At 32.9% G+C, this 21,253-nt stretch overlaps 1 protein-coding gene across 1 annotated transcript; it reads left to right on the forward strand.

Moving 5' to 3' along the window:
- The first annotated feature begins 364 nt into the window (after positions 1-364).
- LOC127712058 (50 kDa hatching enzyme-like) lies at positions 365-13,283 on the forward strand. Its single transcript, XM_052218250.1, has 4 exons — positions 365-408; positions 7,735-7,865; positions 12,378-12,623; positions 13,249-13,283. Exons 1-4 carry the CDS (start codon positions 365-367, stop codon positions 13,281-13,283), a joined length of 456 nt encoding a protein of 151 aa, XP_052074210.1.
- Positions 13,284-21,253: the final 7,970 nt, after the last annotated feature.

Here is a 21,253-nt window from a genome sequence, read left to right on the forward strand (position 1 = left end):
ATTATTGCAAGAAACTACAGAGATTTCTGTATTTAATGGAAATAAATTCATTCAATTCGCACAAGAAATATTTCAGTAGAATTTTTATTAAAAATGTGTTTTTGTATAAAATATATAGCGTAACACTTTCGACCTCTGACTGTACTATATGAAAATCCCGGATAAAGCATGTATGTGTTTTAAGGACATATTAAGTTAATACAAACGCAGCTAAAGTCGTAGGACGTTGACTAGGAACTTCCGTCGTATAAATTCTTAATTCCTTTGATTAAAAATTACTTTGAATAAATTCATGATAATAGAAACAGTGCGATGAAATTCATAATTCTATTCCAAACTTTATTTCTTTTAATTCAAGGACAATATGTTAAACGATTCACCCGATCGACAGACAAAACAAATGTTGATGTAAGTATACGTATTATTTGAATGCATTGTTCAGGCGTAGGTCTGAAAAAAGAGGGGTTTTTTTGGGGGGGGGTCAAGTTTACATTTGTAGACTATTATGTGACTTAAATGATAAATACGAAACTCCCCTCCTGATACACCCATGCTGTAGTGATTCGAGTGTCTAAGTCAGTACTTAAAAAAATGATGCTTAGTATTAAACTTAAGTCCATAACATTTTAATTAAATAATAATATTTATATTTTTTCAAGATCAATTTTTTTCTTCTGTTAACTGTTTTTGCTAACATTGTAGTGCCGGTTGAGTAATTTATTTTGAAGAATGCATAGCTGTCTCGTTTTCCCAGGGATATATATATATATACATTTTAAGAAAAAAACAAATATAGGTAATGGACGTTATTTTGCCAATATAACTTTCAACCTAAACATAAGAAATCGTCGACACATATCACATTTTCAACATCATTAGCAAGCTTCAAAGTTAAAAACTGACAATTTCTAGACTCAAAAACTGTTATGGCAAGACAAGTAACACGCAGTCGTATGCTTTTAACAACATAACATTATTGTTAGAGCGAAACCAGAGTTAAAATCCGGAAAACATGTATTTACATTTATGTTTTTTTGTTTTTTGTGCTGTTACACCACTGTCCCAGGATAGGGTTAGGCTTTTGCGTCAACAAAGAAGTTAAACCCCGCCACATTCTGTATGTGTCTGTCCCGAGTCAGGTGCCTGTTATTCAGTGGTTGTCGTTTGTGTTGATGTGTAACATATTTGTTTTTCTTTATTGTTTTGTACATAAATCAGGCCGTTAGTTTCCTGGTTTAAATTGTTTTAAATTTGTCATTACGGAGCCTTTGTCGACTATACGGCATTGGTTTTGCTCATTGTTGGAGCCGCACGATGACCTATCCTTGTAAACTTCTATGTCGTTTTGGTTTCTGGGCTCATTGGCAATCATACCACATCTTCTTATTTCTATATTTCTCATTCTGATAGGATCTTGGTTTCATAAATGATGGTCTTGATGGGGTTGTAATACACAATAGAGAATAATGAGCCAAATCTACAGAAAATGGACAAAAAAAAGAGAAAAATAGGGAAAAAATAAAAAAAAAAAATAGGGTGCCAAAATATAAAGATTGAAGAAGTATAGCCAAAAAATAAAAAGAAGAATCGAGAAAAATTACCTAAAAAAATTGAAAAATATACGGAAATGAAGAACCCCCAATCAAGACCCTCAAAATAAAAATCCACGTGGTATGGTTCTGTGCAAATATAATTATAAAAAAAAGGATTTTGAATCGTGTTTAAGAAAAAAAAAACTATTCTGTTAAAGAAAACGAAAAATTTAGAAATTCAGCATTTTTTGTGATGTTTTTATTTTTAGTAACGGATATGTTTCACAAGAATAAATATGTTGCATTGAAAATTTTGATAGGATTATTCTTGTACACGTATTCTTATACACGTATTCTTCATATCGTAATGATCAATCTCAATGGTTTGTCCATTGTATATTAATCGCAATAATAAAAGGATGCAACATTTTTTGAATTTTCAGTTTAAAGAAAAACAATTTTTCAATTTTGAGTAATAAAAATTAAGTTATCTTTCAGTTAGAAAATTAAGAGGCGGTATATCAAAATAGAAAGAAAAAAACAAAAAGCGGAAGTAATTAACACCTTTTCAGTGACAAAATGAAATAATTTAATCTTAAACGGAAGAAGTGGTTATTAAATTCTTGTCATAGCAAAACATCCTACTTTTGTTTACGTCAGTACATCAAAATTTATTTAAAGGATATAATCCCCTGCATCCCCAGAATGCACTTCTAACGTTATTTATTTACTCATACATTAATCCTGTGCTTTTCTAGCGTTCTTTATCAAATTTGACCTTGTGTATATCCTATATCAATAATACAATGCATTAATTATAATGGTAAGAATTTAAAAAAAAAAAATAATCATAACAAAATACACATCAATGTTATTATTATTTAATTTACTCATTCATTGACGACATGCATGTCTTACTTACAAAACAAGTCATGACTTTTTTGTACTTAGAGCAAACATCAACCGCTGACAAGACGAAAGTATGGAAGACGGATGTATAGAAGTTTTCTTGATTCCGAATCCCCATAGTTCTATTGTATATTTGTCATATGTGCACTTTTGAAAATAAAATATGTTGCTAAGACTCAAGTGTGTACAGTCAAGCAATTTGAATCGATACCAGTTGTTAAAAAACTTTTTCATGTATTTTATTTATATTCGGCTGTCAAATTAATCTAGCTGCTATATATAAATAAGAAGATGTGGTATGAGTGCCAATGAGACAACTATCCATTCAAGTCACAAGGTATAAAAGTAAACAATTATAGGTCAAAGTGCGGCCTTCAACACGGAGCATTGACTTACACCGAACAGCAAGCTATAGAGGACCCCAAAAGACTAGTGTAAAATAATTCAAACAGAAAAACCGACGGCCTAATCAATATAAAAATTGAGAAACGAGAAACACCAACAAACGACAACCACTGAACAACAGGTCCTGGGTTAGGACAGGTGCATAAAAATGCAGCGGGTTTAAACGTTTTAACAGGCGCCAACCTTCACCCTAACATGAAACAGTGGTATAACATTACAACATAAAAAGACACACAATGAAATATCAATTGAAATGGCTTAACTCGACCAAAAAGACAATACACATAAACAAGAAAATATACACTGAACGAAGTTTGATCTATGACATAATATAATAAAAAAAAATGTTTCAATGTCAAAAAGACAACTTTAACATAGGACAAAATGACGTTAAATAAAGTAGCGTACACGGGTAAATTTAAATACAATAATTTTGTTGTTAGTACAGAAACATTTTTTACAAAATAAATGTGTTGTTCATAGTATGACTACAGAAGTGATTTTTGTTCCGTCATACTAAATACTTATCAAACGTGGTACATATTAAAAAAGTAAGACGAGATATAACATAAACAAGTAAACATTGAATAACAGAAATGGAGTACAAATTGTGTCCTCAAGTCAAATTAACACGAAAGTACGATTTGAGAGTACTCGCAGTTACTGAAAGCTAGTTAAAAGCCAAAAAACAATTAATAATAAAAAATCATGCATCAGAGACTAAAACCAATTTAAACACATCCCAGGCGGGATTTAGTGTTTTAACGCCATGGACAGTCAAAGAACACATGACTTGTGCAATGCCAAAATAAAAGTAACGACAGGCAGTAGGATAGTTTAGGATTTAACCTTATAATAAATATGTATGATGATAAAACAATTTCTAAATAGAAAATAAACGTGGATGTGTCTATATACATCCAAAAAAACATTCGTAACGAATACAAATTTGGTTATGTTTTAATTATATGTTTACCCTTTTATCGTCAAATAAGATTGATGCACCACTTGATACGAAGTTGCCAACCAGAATGGTAGCTTCCCTTGAGGCAATAAAACAACTGCCTCACTTTTTTAACCAACCAAAATAAACTTAGACTTCTCTTATTTTTACACAAGTATTTTGATTCTAAACATATTAAGGCAACTTTTTAAAAAAACGAGTTAACGGGTACAAATTTCCTGATAGCAAAGGATACATACCTAATATATACCACTAAAAAAAGAAGTTCATTTAAACTGAAATCATAAAGATGCCGCTTTTCATTTAAAGAACTTTGTTACGTTTTAAAACTGTGGCGGATCCGCGGGGGATCCCTTTCCCCTCCCTTTGATCGCCAATAAATTTATCATATCATGTTTTTCACGATAAAATCGTCTAAAAGGATTTCGACTCGCTTTGCTCGGCGGTATATTATCCGTTTTATGGAATTACTCCCACCTTTCAAAAATTCTCGATCCGCCCCTGAGTTTGGTCGCCGTATTGTTTGTCGCATGCATACTTCATATAATAGTAGATGCTTTTGAAAATATGCGAATGAATCTACGGTAGCTGCATTATCCGTTTATCTCACTTTCCCCTATATATAAACATTATCTCTTCAGGCACCTGCATATGATTTATATATCTCACATTTTCAAAATCAGCAACTTGTTTTTCTCATTAAATTTTGTGATATAGATTTGCTGTTCAAATGCAGCTTCTGAGCCAAGGGTTCTTAATTGTAACTTTGAAGTCAGCACTTTTTAGACTATTTGTCTCGCATATGGAAAGGACTCACTATACAAATCCTTACATGTGGCAAAGGATATTTTAATTGTCGTAGCCACAACCCCGTCTTCTTATTTATGTTATGACATTCCCGAATAACAATTATATTCCGGAATTTACTCACCTTGAGCTAAACGATGGATATCATTAGTGGAGCAGAAACTGCCTACCGTGCAATGCCAGTTTAGTCCTATTTTTTTTGTTGTGGTACATTTGCATGTTGTTCATTTTTTTTCGTGTACTGTTTGGTTGATAATTACTAAGCTGTTCCGCATCGGTTTTATCTTGGTCATGTTTTTTTTTTATTTTATTTTTTTAGACTAAAGGTTTTTGATTGTCACTCAGTATCGTCCTTTTTTTCATGTTTTATATATACGGCTCTTTGTTTCCACATAATTTCACTTCAGTAAACAGCTCAATGATATCCCTTTTTTTAAAAGACACAAATATGAAGCTTCTGAAAGTCGGCTTACCAATAGGCCAAAGACACGTTACCGACAACTGCTGTGCACATTTAAATGCAACATAATGCGTATTGATGAAAAATATTATTTTGCGATTAAAATTCCTGAAACCTATTTTTTTATATTGAAGATCTATTGTAAGACTAGGCCTGTCCAACTGGCAAAAGAAAAGAAAAACAAATATGACACCAGAACATTCCAACCGCATCTATCTGAGATTTTTGCTATTGTTTATGTCTGAAAAAAACACCTTTTAAATAATAATTCTTGCACAACTATTTAACATATCGTTATCCAGTATAAAACTTACGCCAAGCCGGCGTATGGTATCAAAGCATGGCAACCCGTCCGATAGTAAAACCCATATCGAAGGGTGGTGTCTGCTTGGCTTTGTGGAATGTCACTATCAATCTGCAAATACTTCCGGTCAGAGTGAGGCCATTTCATTCAAAACCTACTTACTGGATTTATTGATAATTTGTTCTAGTCATAAATATGCTCGGAATGTTTGCGGCTAGACGTCAAGCAAACTTTCAACATCGTCTGTGTTCAATAAACCTCGAGCATCAACGAAGATACATTAATTGCCGAAATGCGCTTCTGGTGCAGTAAAATTGGTATCGTTAATGTTTTTATATTTACCAAGTTTGTCGGATATCATTGTATCGGGGCAATATTGCCCAAGCAAAGTGCCAAGTTAATTACAATCACTAACGCCTGTCTTTTTTCGCCTACTTTATTCCTCCCATCTCCAGTTTTTCTAATATCATTTTCGAGTTATATAATTTGTCCACAGAAGATGTTAAAAAATTTATTATGTACTATAGGTGAAATGAAATCTGTGGTAGCTATATGGTTCCTATCGTTCTATAAAATCATGAAAATTTGTTTTTCTACATTTCAGGACTTTTTACAAAGATTTGGATATATGCCAAGATTGCGATCTTTAAAAACTTCAAATGCACCCGACGAATCGACAAGTAATGCGATAAGGTATGATTTCCTTCTTAGCAAAAACACAAACGAAAAAAACACTCATTGGCAATTTATAGAAAACTTATCAATGCATTTACTTTATTAAACGGATGTGCCAGTGTCCATTGTTAATCTGTATTATGAATATAATATTAATGATAATAATAATAAGAAGAAGAATGATAACAATTTTAGTCTTGGTAATAATACACCTGTACAGTGCATATTTATAATTTAAAAACGCCTTTTACGAAAAGTTTAATGTAAAGACCGGACTGTTGTCTAAAGTTAACTCGTATAATTACGACCATGTATTCGTGTTTGAATGGTAAATATTACATGCATATCAGGACTAGCACATATTGATAGTATATGAATAGTAACCCTGTTTTGTACATGCAGTAGACCTCAGTTGGATGTTTTATGTGCTAATTCACAAGGTAACAATCAGCAGAAAGAAATTTAAAACTACCAAGACACATTATTCTAACTTTGAAATAGCAATGTTAATGCTTAGGTTTGAACCGACTAAGGATTGAATACACAAATCATGAGAGATTACATCAGACTATAAAAATCTTTACAAACACAAGTTTTAGGACACGTTTGTACCAGGGATACAACAATCCGATACCGAATCCGTAAAAGAAATAGATTTCGAGATATAACATCACGAGCGAAAAATATAAAACAAAAGACCATTAATACTGGAACATAACAGAAAGCTACATAAAAGGTACACATCTCTACTAAAACATAGGTGTCTGACACACGATATGGTAAGCAATATCTGCTCCATATATGGCACAAGACAGGAAAAACAGTGTCTGCTCGACAAATGACACACGATAGGGTAAGCAGTGTTTGCTCCATAAATGGAACACAACAAGGTAAGCAGTGTCTGCACCATAAATATGATACACGACAGGATAAGCGGGGTCTGTTCCAAATACGACACACGGCAGGGTAAGCGGGGTCTGCTCCAAATATGGCACACGACAGGGTAAGCAGGGTTTTCTTCCTAAATGACACACGACAAGGTAAGCGGAGTCTGCTCCATATATGGCACACGACAGGGTAAGCGGGATCTGCTCAACATATGACACAGGGTCGGGCAAGCAATGTCAGCCAGTCCATATATGGCACACGATCGGCTAAATAATGCATTATCCAAATATGGCACACGACGAGGTAAGCAGTTTCTACTCAATATATAGCACACAAAAAAAGAGTGCAATTGCATATACCACTAACACAATCGGACATACAATCCAACAACCAAATCATAATGTAAATCGTAAACCGTCGAAATCATTTATTTCAACGCTTAGCTTTAGAATGACCAGAACTATGCAAGCTTTTTTTTAGAAAAAAATGGTCGGAGTCATCATTTCGTCGGTTTGAAAAAAAAATAAATAACGTTCATTATGTCTCTAGAGGTATCAATATATGTTAAACGAACTTGAGTAAGTTATGGTGTTTAAATGGTTGCTATGACACTGGTGATAATTGTAATATAATGTGCGTGGAAAATTATCTATTATAATGCAAGAATCTGCAGATTACTGTATACCAAAATGAGTCAAGATATGGTGATCTTTTTAATATAATGTACATTAAAAGAATATTGCTTCCTAATATCTTTCTTTTTTAAAAATACATTTTCAAATATCAACAGAACCTTTCAAGAATATAATCATCTGCCAGTAACCGGTGAATTGGACAACAAAACAGTGAAACTCATGAATACTCCAAGGTGTGGAATGCAAGACAAACCTACACCACACGGAATGCCACTGGCATTTTCAGGTATAATGATGTGTTTTACATTAACTTTCCTGCTCCAAAAGCTCGTATTATTTTTCTTGTGAATGCTAATTTGGATAATAAAAAAACAAATGTCGATTCGTCTGTCATTATTGTCGGGTTCGTCAGGAAGGTATTTACAAAATGGAAATGAATGGGCAAAACAAGAATTTAATCAATCATAGAAAAAAATGTGGGGAGAGGGGGTAAATAATTGATAACAATGTGGTGATAAAATAAAAGGAATGGTCTAAAAAAACCTAGGTTTTCACGCAAAAATATACACGCCGTAATTTTGGTTAATTATCGTTCATGTCTGTTGATATCACTCCGTTCCAAATGTTATTGTATGGGGAATATGTCTATTCACCGATTCAAATGTTAATTAGATAGATTTTTTTTCTATTGAAAAGCTGATTTTAGCAGATACATGCTATTATGGTTATATTACGCTCTATATCGTCACGAGTCTATACACAACACAACAACATTCCAAATAACAAAAAAACATTGAGCCAAATATATACGACAACAACTAAGAAGTGATGTGTTTCAAAATTTTTTAAATAGGAAAATGTTTCTTCAGTATCGATGTAGAAAGACTTCATTCATATATACTAAACGCTTCAGAATACAATACACTAAATATATGTGATTAACTGCAAGTTACAAAAGTTGAAGGTTCTGGTACAAAAATGTACCCGTAAAACAACTCTCAATATTCGAGTCAATTTAGATTCATCCCGATTCATCACATCTAACTTTCGGGTCGTTACTGTGTTTTCCTGTATTGTTTGCGATAACTTTGTCTAATCGATATGTAAGTTATGTTTGTTTTGTTGTTGTTTCTTTTTTATCTTATTGCAATTTTAGATGATACTAATACACTATGATTAATTTCTTTTGAAAAGGTATAATAGTTTTTTAAATTGATTATTTTTTATGCCTACCTTCATTTTATTAAATAATACGGTTGAATTGGTATCCTTTATCGTACATGTATGTATGCTACTCAAGATTGATCAACTCAGTTTCTGACTGAAAATAAAGTAAAACAAAATTTCGTTTTATCTTTCAAATTTGTGTTTTCTTAACCTTCCTTTTTTTTTTTATTTAAAAGTACTGCAATTACGTTGGTTAACTTTCGCACAGCTACACTGATCGCAAACTTTGAGGGAAGGGGTCAAATTTAAAAGTCACAGTTGTAAAACAAATCCTGCACATGGTCTTGTTACAAATGTACAAAATTGAATCTGTTGAATCTGATGGCATAATTGATTACATATGAACAGAAACTAGCTAATCTTTTTTATTTTTGTATTCTTCTTTTAATCCTCAAAATTTGAACCCGCTCCCGCCCCATTTAATCTCAATGGAAGTATTGTAAAATTGTTTTGAATAGTATACGTATCAAAATATTATTTACAGCTGGCAACGGAGATTGGGGTAAAAAAGTCCTTACGTTCAAAATTTCAAAAGGCAGTACGAAGTTGACTTTAGATGCGGTTAGGTAAGTAATGTATACTATTGAAAACATTGTAAATAATTTCATTTATTAAGTATTTGAAATCAGTGGTCATTTCGAGTTCCGCTATCCCAAAGATCTGTTGGTTTCAAAGTCTATTTAATTTTCAGCACGGACTCCCAATTAAAAAAGGACATTTACATTGTCTTTTTTTCATTATATATATAAATATATTATTATTCAATATATTTTCGATTTTCAAAACACTTATATTTTTAGCGTAAACTGGCATTAGGGATTAAGACAAATCTAGTCACATGCAAGAACTTGGTTTCATAGACAATATTCGTATATTTAGAAACCGAAATAAATGCGGTGTTCGCCGAGCACTGGTACATTTCATATTTTCCTAAAATGTACCAATATTGTTTTAATCATGCAATTTAATATCTAGACTACGCTTTAACGTATAGTTTTTGTTTTACTACCCAATCTTTGAATTAATTTTTTTAATGAAATCAACATGACTTAAACGCGGACCGTAATTAGAACCCAAACATGAATTGTGACGTTAACAGAAATTTGAATACAACCGGTCGCTCACAACAGAAGCGGGATACTATAAACGTACACTTATAGTAAAACGGTCGAGTTCATTGTAAGAACGTTAACTTTATACAATTCATATATATGTTGTACATAACTGACATTTAGTTGTTTCGACTGTGACCTTAAATCTTTAGTGAATAAGAAGAGATCGCAATAACAATTTTGTTTTACAACTTCACGACACCAACTGATGGTATAAAGTTATGAAATTGTTTGATTTTTTATTTTCTTTTTGAAGCAATTACCGGCTATCCTCACTGATCGATTTTTATATGATTGCAATATTATCTATAAGATGGGTCTTTCTTTTTTATGAGAAAAACACGACGTGTGATTTTTATTGTAGATATTTCGGTTTAGGTTAATTTGCTTCAGTTTGGCTTAGAAACACACTTTTAGATTTCCAGCAATGGATATTTTATGAGGTCGTCTTACGAAACCTATTTCTACTTATAGGCAAACTATAGGAAACGCTGTAAAAGTATGGACAGATGTAGCAGATATAACTATAACGGAGATTACAGGAGCCCCTGCTGCTGACATAGATATTCGGTTTGAAGTTGGTGCCCATGGAGACGGATTTCCATTTGATGGCCCAGGCATGTATTTATTTATTTAGGGGCCGGCTAAGGCCCACCTCCGGGTGCGGGATTTTCACGCTGCATCAAGACCCATGATTGGTGGCCTTCGGTTGTTATCTGCTCTATGGTCGGGTTGCTGTCTCTTTGACATATTCCCCATTTCTATTCTCAGTTTTATTTCACTTTTGAACCAGATTTCGAAAACATGAAGTTTGTTGATGTACGGATCGCGGCCGTACTGGCGGATGCCAAGCAGTGTCCATGCAGTAACTAGAAAACGCTTTGACGATTTTTTTTCTTCAAATTAAGATACATGTGTATGTTTTTCCTGTGTCTTAATGAAGGTCAGGTATAATTTTCACGATTTTAGTTGATATTGTTGTTCAGTTAAGTAGCGAAAAAATGTTACTTAGAGCGTTGTGGGTGTAATAACTTGAAATTGATTGACGTAATCTTTTTGAATTTAGATTATGTTATTTCCTGGGTCTAAATGAAGCCAATTTCGATTTTCACGACTTTCAGTTTTATTGTTGAAGATCTTTAAGTAGCGTAAAGTGATACTTAAAACGTCGTCCGTGACATAACTTGAAAAGGCTTTGTTCATTGTTGAAGGCCGTACGGTGACCTATAGTTGTTAATTTCTGAGTCATTTGGTCTCTTGTGGAGAGTTGTCTCATTGGCAATCATACCACAACTTTTTTTTTTTTTTTTAGATGAAAGTCTTTTGTATCTTTGATGAAACAAGAAAACAACTGTTTGAAAATGGGTTTCTTGAAAGTTATTGGAGTAACACCAATATTATATGGTTACATATTAAATAAGATTATGATCTCATAAACATATTTGTGTCATTAATTGGCTACCCACCCCTGATGAAGAAATGAGTGTGTACTCATATACTCTTTTAAATTCTAATATTATGTCACTTATGTTATAAATAGGATGTCAAGATTGATTTTGGCCTATCATTGATTTATGAACCCTACAAATGTTCATTTATTTATTTACTTGATCCTGTTTTGGGGTCCAGATTTGCAAATATCACTTCATCAAGAAAATACGATTTGCTGCCAATCTTTCAGCCTCTTGTTTTGTTATGAGACGACCATATTATTTGATATTATTGGAGGTGCAGGCAGACTTTTCCAAACAAATATTCATTTCAATTATTGCGAGCAGAGATAATTTTTTGTTTTCAGTCAATTCATTTACGTCTATTTCAAATAGTTTGTAATAGTTATTTTTCAAGTTGCTTTTTGAATGACTTTTTTGTTATCGCCAGTTAGTTAATAAGTTAAATTCAACTAAATCATCGAATGAAATTGGGGTTGAGACTAAAATGTTTGAATTACAGTTTATGTTGAGGTCAAACATTACGCAGCCTAGTATTTACCTTTCTTTTAATTACAACCCCTCACGCAAAATGAAATGACCATGCGGGAAAGGTTCATCACTGTATCACCCAATTAGGGGTCAAACAAGATTTTATAATAAGTAATATATTGGGTTAAAGGTATGCAAAGGGTACATATGTACCACATGCAGTAGTCTTTAATTGGAAATATCAAATTATCAACAAAAAAAAGAAACAATCGAAATACGATAATGGCGATATAATTTCATCTACTGACAAAAATAAAAGTATTTGTACAATGAAGTAATGCAGCGTATATTTTTCAACAAGTATATTACAAGTCAAAATATTATATACGTTTTGTTATTAGAAACACTACATCTCTAAATGACAAAGCGATAAACGAAATTGTGCGAAATTTATCGTCAGATATCACATTTTTAGATCCGATATCAAAATACGAAAAGACTCAAAAAATCATTTGAATATATCTAAAATTTATTCAGGAGGAATTATCACACATGCTTGGTATCCACCTGATGGGAGACTCCATTTTGACGATGCTGAGGCTTGGGATGTTGGTGGAAATGGCGCAAATCTTTTCCCAATCTGCGCACATGCAATAGGACATATTTTAGGATTGGGTCATTCAAATGTTCCAGGATCTATGATGTATCCATGGGACCCTGCTACGGGAAATCCAGCTGCCACTCTTTCACCAGACGATCTTGCAGGAATACAAAGCTCATTCGGTACTGTTCTTTTAACTGCGCATATATGTATATTCATATGTATACATAATACCTCGTTTCTGGGTTTTTTATAACGATGAACATGCATCTCTATTTATCGATCAACTGTTTCTTAGTACTGTTATATTTTTTTTTCTAAATTGACAATTTGCATATAAGCAAAAGGGAGGTTCGTGTAATAGCTCTAATCTGCAGAGGGATCCCAATCCCAATCCCGAGAAGGAGTTAATGAATAGTTTGTAATGGTTTGTAACGGAGGAATTTGCGTGAATCGGATCAAGATTTTACTGACTGCCCGTTACAAACTTTGCATTAATTGCTAGCGATCTTCGGGATTCGGATTCATCCGCGGTTTTGAATCGGGAAACCCGGCGTGGTACTGCAGCTTAAAGCTACTCGAACAAAAAAGTACATTGGACAAGTGACCGGACTGCAGTTTATCGTGCAGTATGTTGTAGTACTTACTTAATTACTGGTTATGGATAAACAAAATATGCGATTTGTTTTTGGTGGAATATACCATTTTTGTAACGTTCATAATAATTTTTATAATTAACAGAAATATGTTGTTGTTTGTTTAAGCAATGCATTTGTGTTTAATTATATTTCTATTAATACAAAAAAGGACCAGAAGTTCCGACTACAACCCAGTTACTCTGAAATTACTTGACAAAAAAGTATACCACTAACATTTTAAGAGAATGCAGGTTATAGAAATGAACCGGAAAACCATGTGAATTTACAAATTAACCAGTAGACAAACTCCAAAAAATAATACATGGAGGCAAATTTGATCTCCGTCAAGAAATCATGATCAGATATGACACCAATCAATATAAGATCAAACAAAAATATGAAAATGATATACCTACATGTAAGAGATCTGCTGGTACCAGGTACGATGACAGGAAATCATGATACACGTCCAAGAAAGGACCGGAGCTTATAAACTCGGCAATATCCGGAGAGCCGACAACCTTGCTTCGGAGGTTGGCTTTACTTTAATTTGTTGATATGAAACGATAATATGTCAACCCAAAAGTTATGAATGCTTTTTCGGATGTAAAATATAATTTTTGTGTATTTATAACTATAATCAATACACTTATTTTTTGTTTGTCTTGTAATGAATTGTGTGTTGTTGTTTGTTTTTTTTATTTTAATTATTTTTCTATTTATACAAAATAGGAACAACTCCGGTCGACCCAATTACTCAAAACTTACTTGATGCAAATGATCTACAAAGAAGACCGTCGGGACTTGTTGGAAAACCAGCTGTTTGTTATATGTCATTTCAAGCTGCAACTAAATGTAATGACACTATATAAGTACTTACACGAATATGTACTACTAGTATCTAGAGTTGGGAGTGTTGATCTTGAATGCTAAATATCAAAATTTGTTAATTTCCTAATTTTTCTGTGGTACATTGTAAAAAAAAATTACATACTATCCCATAGCCGAAAACAAACCCAAAAGACAACATAAAAAATGCAAAAACAGAGAAAAAGAAATGTGAAAGAGTAAAAAGAAAATTATAATTGATTGTTTCGTTTATGACATAGCACGATTATTTAAAACAATATACTATGATGTACACTGTTGGAAATACCAGATTTATTTGTACTCGCTACGAATCAAGAGAAAAGCTCGGCGGGCCTCACTTTTCATACTGTTTTAATGCTCATACAAATACATTTGATATATTTCCGACAATGTACATAATTATATTATAAAGCACATTGAACATAAATTACCAAAAACAGTTTATTTGTTTAGGGGCCAGCTGAAGGACGCCTGCGGGTGCGGGAGTTTCTCGCTGCATTGAAGACCCATTGGTGGCCTTCAGCTGTTGTCTGCTCTATGGTCGGGTTGTTGTCTCTTTGACACATTCCCCATTTCCATTCTCAATTTTAATATATTGTAATTATATGTTATCTTACCATTTTTTTCTTAAAATGTCCTGTACCAAGTCAGGAAAATGGCCATTGTTATATTATAGTTCGTTTCTGTGTGTGTTACATTTTAATGTTGTGTTTTTGTTGTGTCGTTGTTCTCCTCTTATATTTGATGCGTTTCCCTCAGTTTTAGTTTCTAACCCGGATTTGTTTTTATCTCTATCGATTTATGAGTTTCGAACAGCGGTATACTACTGTTGCCTTTATTTACAGCCCCAGCAATGGATATGACTATAGCTTTTGTAGAAGATGTATATGTATTGATAATTGATGACGATATTGGCTTACGAAGAATTACAAGAACAGAATCGGTATTTTCTGGGATCTTCTATAATCCTGATGCTGCTTTCACTAACCCCAAAACGTCATACACATATTTTATAAAAGGTAAACGTCATACACATATTTCATAAAAGGTAAACTTCATACACATATTTCATAAAAGGTAAACGTCATACACACATTTCATAAAAGGTAAACGTCATACACATATTTCATAAAAGGTATCGTTATATATCAATTCTTCTGCATAATTTAATGATTTGGACTCATGAAATTATTAAACGTGTTGTTTTCAATTTTTTATTGGTTGAGCTTCTTTCAAGTATCAGGTTTGCTTAATATTCAATGGCAAAAAAGTTTATTCCGGAAAAAGACAAATCTAGCAATTATACATTTTGTGCATGTTTAATCTGTTAAGTTAAAGTTGGTCGTTGAAGATGAATGCTAAGACTTTAGATAAGACTGTAATTCATATGAAGTTATTTTTGGAAGAGCAAAAATCTTGCAATAGGTTACCTCGGGAAACCTCAAGGAGTTGTCGCAATGTCGTTTTTTAATCTACAGACAGCGTGTCACTTCCGGATCACATCCCGATTCCTACAGAACGTAGCTGCTAATTTAAACATCACTCATAATCAAACGAAAACGTGTTTGGGAGGGGGTCCGTGCCAATCAGTCAATTTATTGTAAAGTACACATTATAAATCATTATTACATGTATATTCGGTAAAGATGTCATAACAACTGCATATGGCAAATTTATAAAATAAAAACAATATAATTCAGTTATTGTAGTTTATGTAAAAATAAGGAGATGTTGAATGATTTTCAAGGAGAAAACTATTATTGATTCTATAGACAATTTTGATACATTGTGACTGTAACAGAAACAAACACTTTAATTCTGTATGTTGCTTGTTTGTTTGTTGGTTCGTTTGTTTTGTTTTTGTTTTTGTTTTTGTTTTTTTTTTGCTTGGTTTGTTTTTTTTTTTATTGTTTTTGGGGAGGGCATCAGATTATAAATCGAATGACATCTGCGACAAATGAATAAGTTGGTATCTGGGAGTTAATATATATCTTTAATTCCGGTCGGAAGCTGTTCAAGATTAACTTTTATACTTTGGTTACACTGCTCTTCAAGTACACATACACATTGGATTGTTCCACTGCGAACGTTTAGGAGAGTTGAATGTTTGGAAATTACCCTGGTGCGAGGTGAATTTAAGGAAATTTTTCGTATTTTTTTTTTTTGTGTCAAGGAAAGTATATCTATGAATTTGATTCTAATCTGGACTTTTAGAAAATTGAATGATTTCAATATAATCGTGGTGTGTAGTGAGTTTAAGGACTTTTGTATTTCTCTTGTACAGGAAAGTATATCTATGAATTTGATTATAACCTGGATCCTGTTTCGAGAAATATGATAACAGACGATTTTCCGGAAGATCCACATGCTGCGTATGCAAGAAGTGAAAATGAAATATATGTTTTTGGTGTAAGTAAAATTTATTTAATTCGGACAGATTAAGATGCATAGATATCTTGTTAACGTGTTAAATGTATGTCCTTAAAATACCTGCTTTTTCAAGTTGTCAGTACGGTGAATTCCAGCCATTTGTTACAATTTAATTCCCTTAAAAAATCAATGCAAAATTAAAAACAGAAAAAGGTACAAAGTGTATAGCTACATACATGTATATATTTTTGATTAAATCAAAATGAACTTAAAGGTAATAATATTTAGATAGGTTTTTTCTATTGGCTCAACGTCCAGTGGCGCATATTAGTCGCGACGATCATGATCAAAGATATGAGAACAATTTTTATAGCTGTATTTTTTTTTTAGATTTTTAGCTATATTTTCTCGTATTCTTTATATTTCAGCACCCTATTATTCATGAACCTTTATTTCCTTTTGCCTATTTTTCATAATTCAACTAACAGTACAGTCCATGAATGTTATTTCCCGCCGTGGAGCCATTTCAAGATGGTACGATATAAGAGTTAGCTAGATTATTCTTTGTTTACTTTTCTGTATTATCACGATTATTATAGGCAACTAAAGTATGGAAGTTAGACTTACCAACAAAAAGCGTGGTTCCTGGATCAGAGGCTCTTATCGCGGACGCGTTCAGAGGGGTACCAGACGGCATTGACGCAGCACTTTACGATAAACCTAACACAGTTTATTTCTTCAAAGAACTAAGGTGAGTTTCACGTGTTCCTGTAGACAATGTTTTATGTAAGAGGTAAAATATATCAAAGATAGCTATGGAAAGCTTCCACATAAAAACAAGTTGCACTGGCAGAAAAATGCTCTCTAAATATCATAACCTCACTATAAGTATTTATTATGGTAAATAGGAAGTTGATACAAAATGAATTTGAAAATGCATCATGCACACGGTACATCATGCTCACGGTACATCATGCACACGGTACATCATGATCACAGAAAAGCTTAGTATGAAAACGGTTATCATATATATATACCTATGATAAAAGGACCACAAATAAAACTCAAGAAAGGTAATGATTCTGCTTACAGTGGTACAAGATTTCAAGTGGAAGGACACGTAAGTGCATGTAAGGATTTTTGATTTTTATTTTAATATGGCTTTACTTAAGTCTTTTATATTCCAATAAACCAAGTGGTACACGTACGTGACATCACAATACAACTTTCATTTTGAATGACGCAGGCGATCAAAATAGACATTTGTCAGTTGCTAAGAGAAATTAGATTTAAACTCTTTTAAAAGGGAAATTGTATAGGACACCTTTTGCATTTGTGTATATTTAATCTTGAACGGTTTGTTTCCTAGAACGTTTCTGCTTCATTCTTATTGGTCTGTTTAATAAGATTTTTCTATTAGAAATGAAATGGTTTTTTCGTGCCATGTTGTACCAATTGGGTATAACACTGCTATATATAAAGTTTAAAGGTAAAATAGAATGAGCACAGAGTTTGTCTGAACGAAACAAAAACAATAAAAAAAAATCATCATAGATGGTATTATAGGCTTATAATTTTGTACGCAAGACGGGTGTTCCGTCTACGAAGATTTTATTAGTTACGTTCGAATCAAGAAAGTTAAAAGTCCAAATCAAGAACGAAGTTGCAGAAAATTGTGTACCAAAAAATTCGGAAATTAAGGATTTTGCCAGAAACAGCTAACTTAGTAAAGGTAATCTACTCCTGGGGTAGAAAATCCGTAAAGTTTTTGAACGAATTGTTTCTTAAAAACATGATCGAAATATTTGTTCTTCACGTTTAAATACTATACTGTAGATTTTATAATGGATATCAGGTAATAAATAATGAATAATCAAATGAAGTAAAAATATAAACGCCGAGATATTACGTACTAGAGTACGAAATCCCCTACGAGATATTACAACATGTACGTACTAGAGTACTCTAGTAGTTAATATCTGGGTGTTTATATCCCCTCTGACTTTAAATAAACAATTTAAAAGGAAAAATGATTCCTCTTGTTTGGAAGTATACTCAGTTTGGTAAAAGAATAATAAGTACTAATTTGCTGCGGTGCAAAATGATGGTGAGAAATACATAGGAAATTTATCGTTTTACTTTCATATACAAAACATGTTTAACCCCGCCACATTTTTGCGCCTGTCCCAAGTCGGGAACCTCTGGCCTTTGTTAATCTTGTATGTTTTTTCATTTTAGTTCATTTATATGTTTTGTAGTTTAGTGTGACGTCCATTTTCACTGAACTAGTACACATTTTTGTTTAGCGACCAGCTGAAGCCCGCCTCCGGATGCGGGATTTTTTCGCTGTGTTGAAGATCCATTGGTGGCCTTTATAAACATTTCAAGCTTTCTAGAGTTTGATTACAAGTATCTTCGAATCAAAAAGATTATTAATAAATTTTAAATATATGTAAATTGAAGGGCTTTAGAAACAACATCTATTCTGAAACGAATGCCTACATCCTCCCCTAAAAAAAACAACAAACAAACAAAAAAAATACAAAAAATACAAACACTCATACACAATTTGAATGCTTCGTGCATAACAAGCTCGCATTTACAATATTTTGTAAGAAAATTTGTATGTGAGGATTAGTAGGTGGAATTGTTCTACTGTAATCGTTCATTATTTTTGTGGTTTTCAGCTACTATGTTTATGACTTGGAGACCAACAGTGTTACAGAAGGTGGACCTGAATACGATGCTGCTGCCAAATTTCTTCAAGACAAATGTGAATCGGATAACCAGTAGACAATATTTTTAAAATTGTTTTATTATATTTTTTCTTACATTTAACTTTACCCCGTAGTTGTTTACATAGGGCTTTGAATGGCATTGAAACATCGACCTTACTGTTTCCGTTTGGGCTTTAAATGACAGTTTGTGTAAGATTAACTTCCGTCGTATTAAAGAGTACCACTTTTAATCCTTGTGTATTATTTGATTAACATGTTTTCTTTCTGTTTATCTTTTCCCTTATATTACACCAAATTGACGATAGTGTTATTACGGAAGTCCAAACATTTTTTTTAAAGCACCGCTTTAATGGTAAGGCATGCTTATGAACTAAAACAAAATGTTTATCATAATAAACTTCGAATTTTGCCCAAATTCATGAAACACCATGATATATTACTATCAGGTATTTGTCGACGTCAGTTGAATAAATAATCAAGTACTATAGTATAAATGCTTCTCTCGCCCTTGTTTTTTATCGAAAGCGCAAGTGGATATCCCCAAATTTATTCGTGCAATACCCAAAATAACAATCATGATTATTTACATTCTACTCATATTACCGTTCTACAGACAAGTACAAAACGTTCTCGCTTTCTATCCAAAGTATTTTACATGATAAACCAGTTTTATTGAAGTTAATCTAAAAAACCTGGACTTAGCCGGGATGTAGTATGTAGGATACATAGCGAAAAGGTCGCGTACTTTAATTGTACAACGAGTATCTTAGGTGATCAATATGTGCCTCTCCATTGAGTGTGGATAACCCATCAATCTTACACCTACCAAAAACCTGATACAAATATCATTTTTAATAACACACCTATTACTTCCGACAATGATATTGAAAACAACAACCCTATATCTAAATATTTAGAATTTGAAATATCGAGGTATTGTTTTCAGTGGCGGATCCAGAAATTTTCATTGGAATGGTGGGGGGAGGCACTGACTGCCATTATAGGGGGTCCGCTTCAGTGATTCCATAAATTATCAACCAAATTTTTCACACAAAAGGTGACCCGGGCCCACTGTCCCCCTAAATCCGCCTCTGGTTTTGTTCCTTAGTGTCATGAAACCGTAACATTGTCAATACTAAACACCATAGGTACCCACTATGTCTTGTTTTCCAATATTTAGCAGGAAACTTTATATCTGTAATTCAATCTGCATTCGATAAATGTTCAGCTACACATATTTGAAAACTTCTGACAAATGCCCATGCATCGGTTATGGCACTTGTTATGACATATTATGACAGAGCTTAAAGCAATGTCAATAGCGGTTACTGTGTTAACTATCTCTGGTGTGGATGGACTTCGTTCCTTTGCTGGTCAGATTGTCCCAGTTTGCAGTTCTCTACTTTATATACTACATCCACAAAAAATAAATCAGAAATTTCCCAGTTTTGCATGTTGATTTTTTTGTATATTCTAATAGGGACTTACTGTGCCTTTTATAGCAATTTTTTTCATCTACTGTTTGAATCAAAATTTACGCTAAAATAAAGAGGCAACAGAAAACAAACCGACAATCAAATATTAAAAGTCAAAGAATAAGAGATATTAATACCATGGTCAAAAAGACAAACGGTGAAAAGACAGTAAACAAAATACACTTTAAAGAAAACCAAAAACAGAGCAAGACTAACCCCATAAAAATCGTCGACGATCTCGGGTGTCCGGTAGGGTAAGCATATTCTACTCCACTAGTGGCAACCGTGCTGATATAATGACAAGTAACAATTTCTGTGATAAGTCACAATTGTTGATGCCAAAATCATTAGAAACAAGGACAGGATCGTGGCTACGTCAATTGTGGAACAAATCCGTTGTCATCTGTCCGCAAAGTCATGATGGCGGATGTAAAACTTTCAAAGAAGTGATTTACTTTACAATAATTAAGCCTTAAATTAACTTATCAAGGAAATCATGCAAGGTTAAACTGGTTCACATATACGCCATAGTCATATAGCTGCTTGAATGTTGCTACATAGAAGTGGAAAGTTTACCATAGGATACATTGTAGGTGAAATAATTTCTTTTGGTGTATTAGATTTAAAATCATAATGTATTCTAATATAACATATTTGTATGAAGATTTTTACCTTAGTATTTTCTTTTTATGATGATTATGTTCTGTTGACCCTGTGTGTT

Source organism: Mytilus californianus, unplaced genomic scaffold (genome assembly GCF_021869535.1).
Source record: "Mytilus californianus isolate M0D057914Y unplaced genomic scaffold, xbMytCali1.0.p SCAF_8, whole genome shotgun sequence".
NCBI lineage: Eukaryota > Metazoa > Mollusca > Bivalvia > Mytilida > Mytilidae > Mytilus > Mytilus californianus.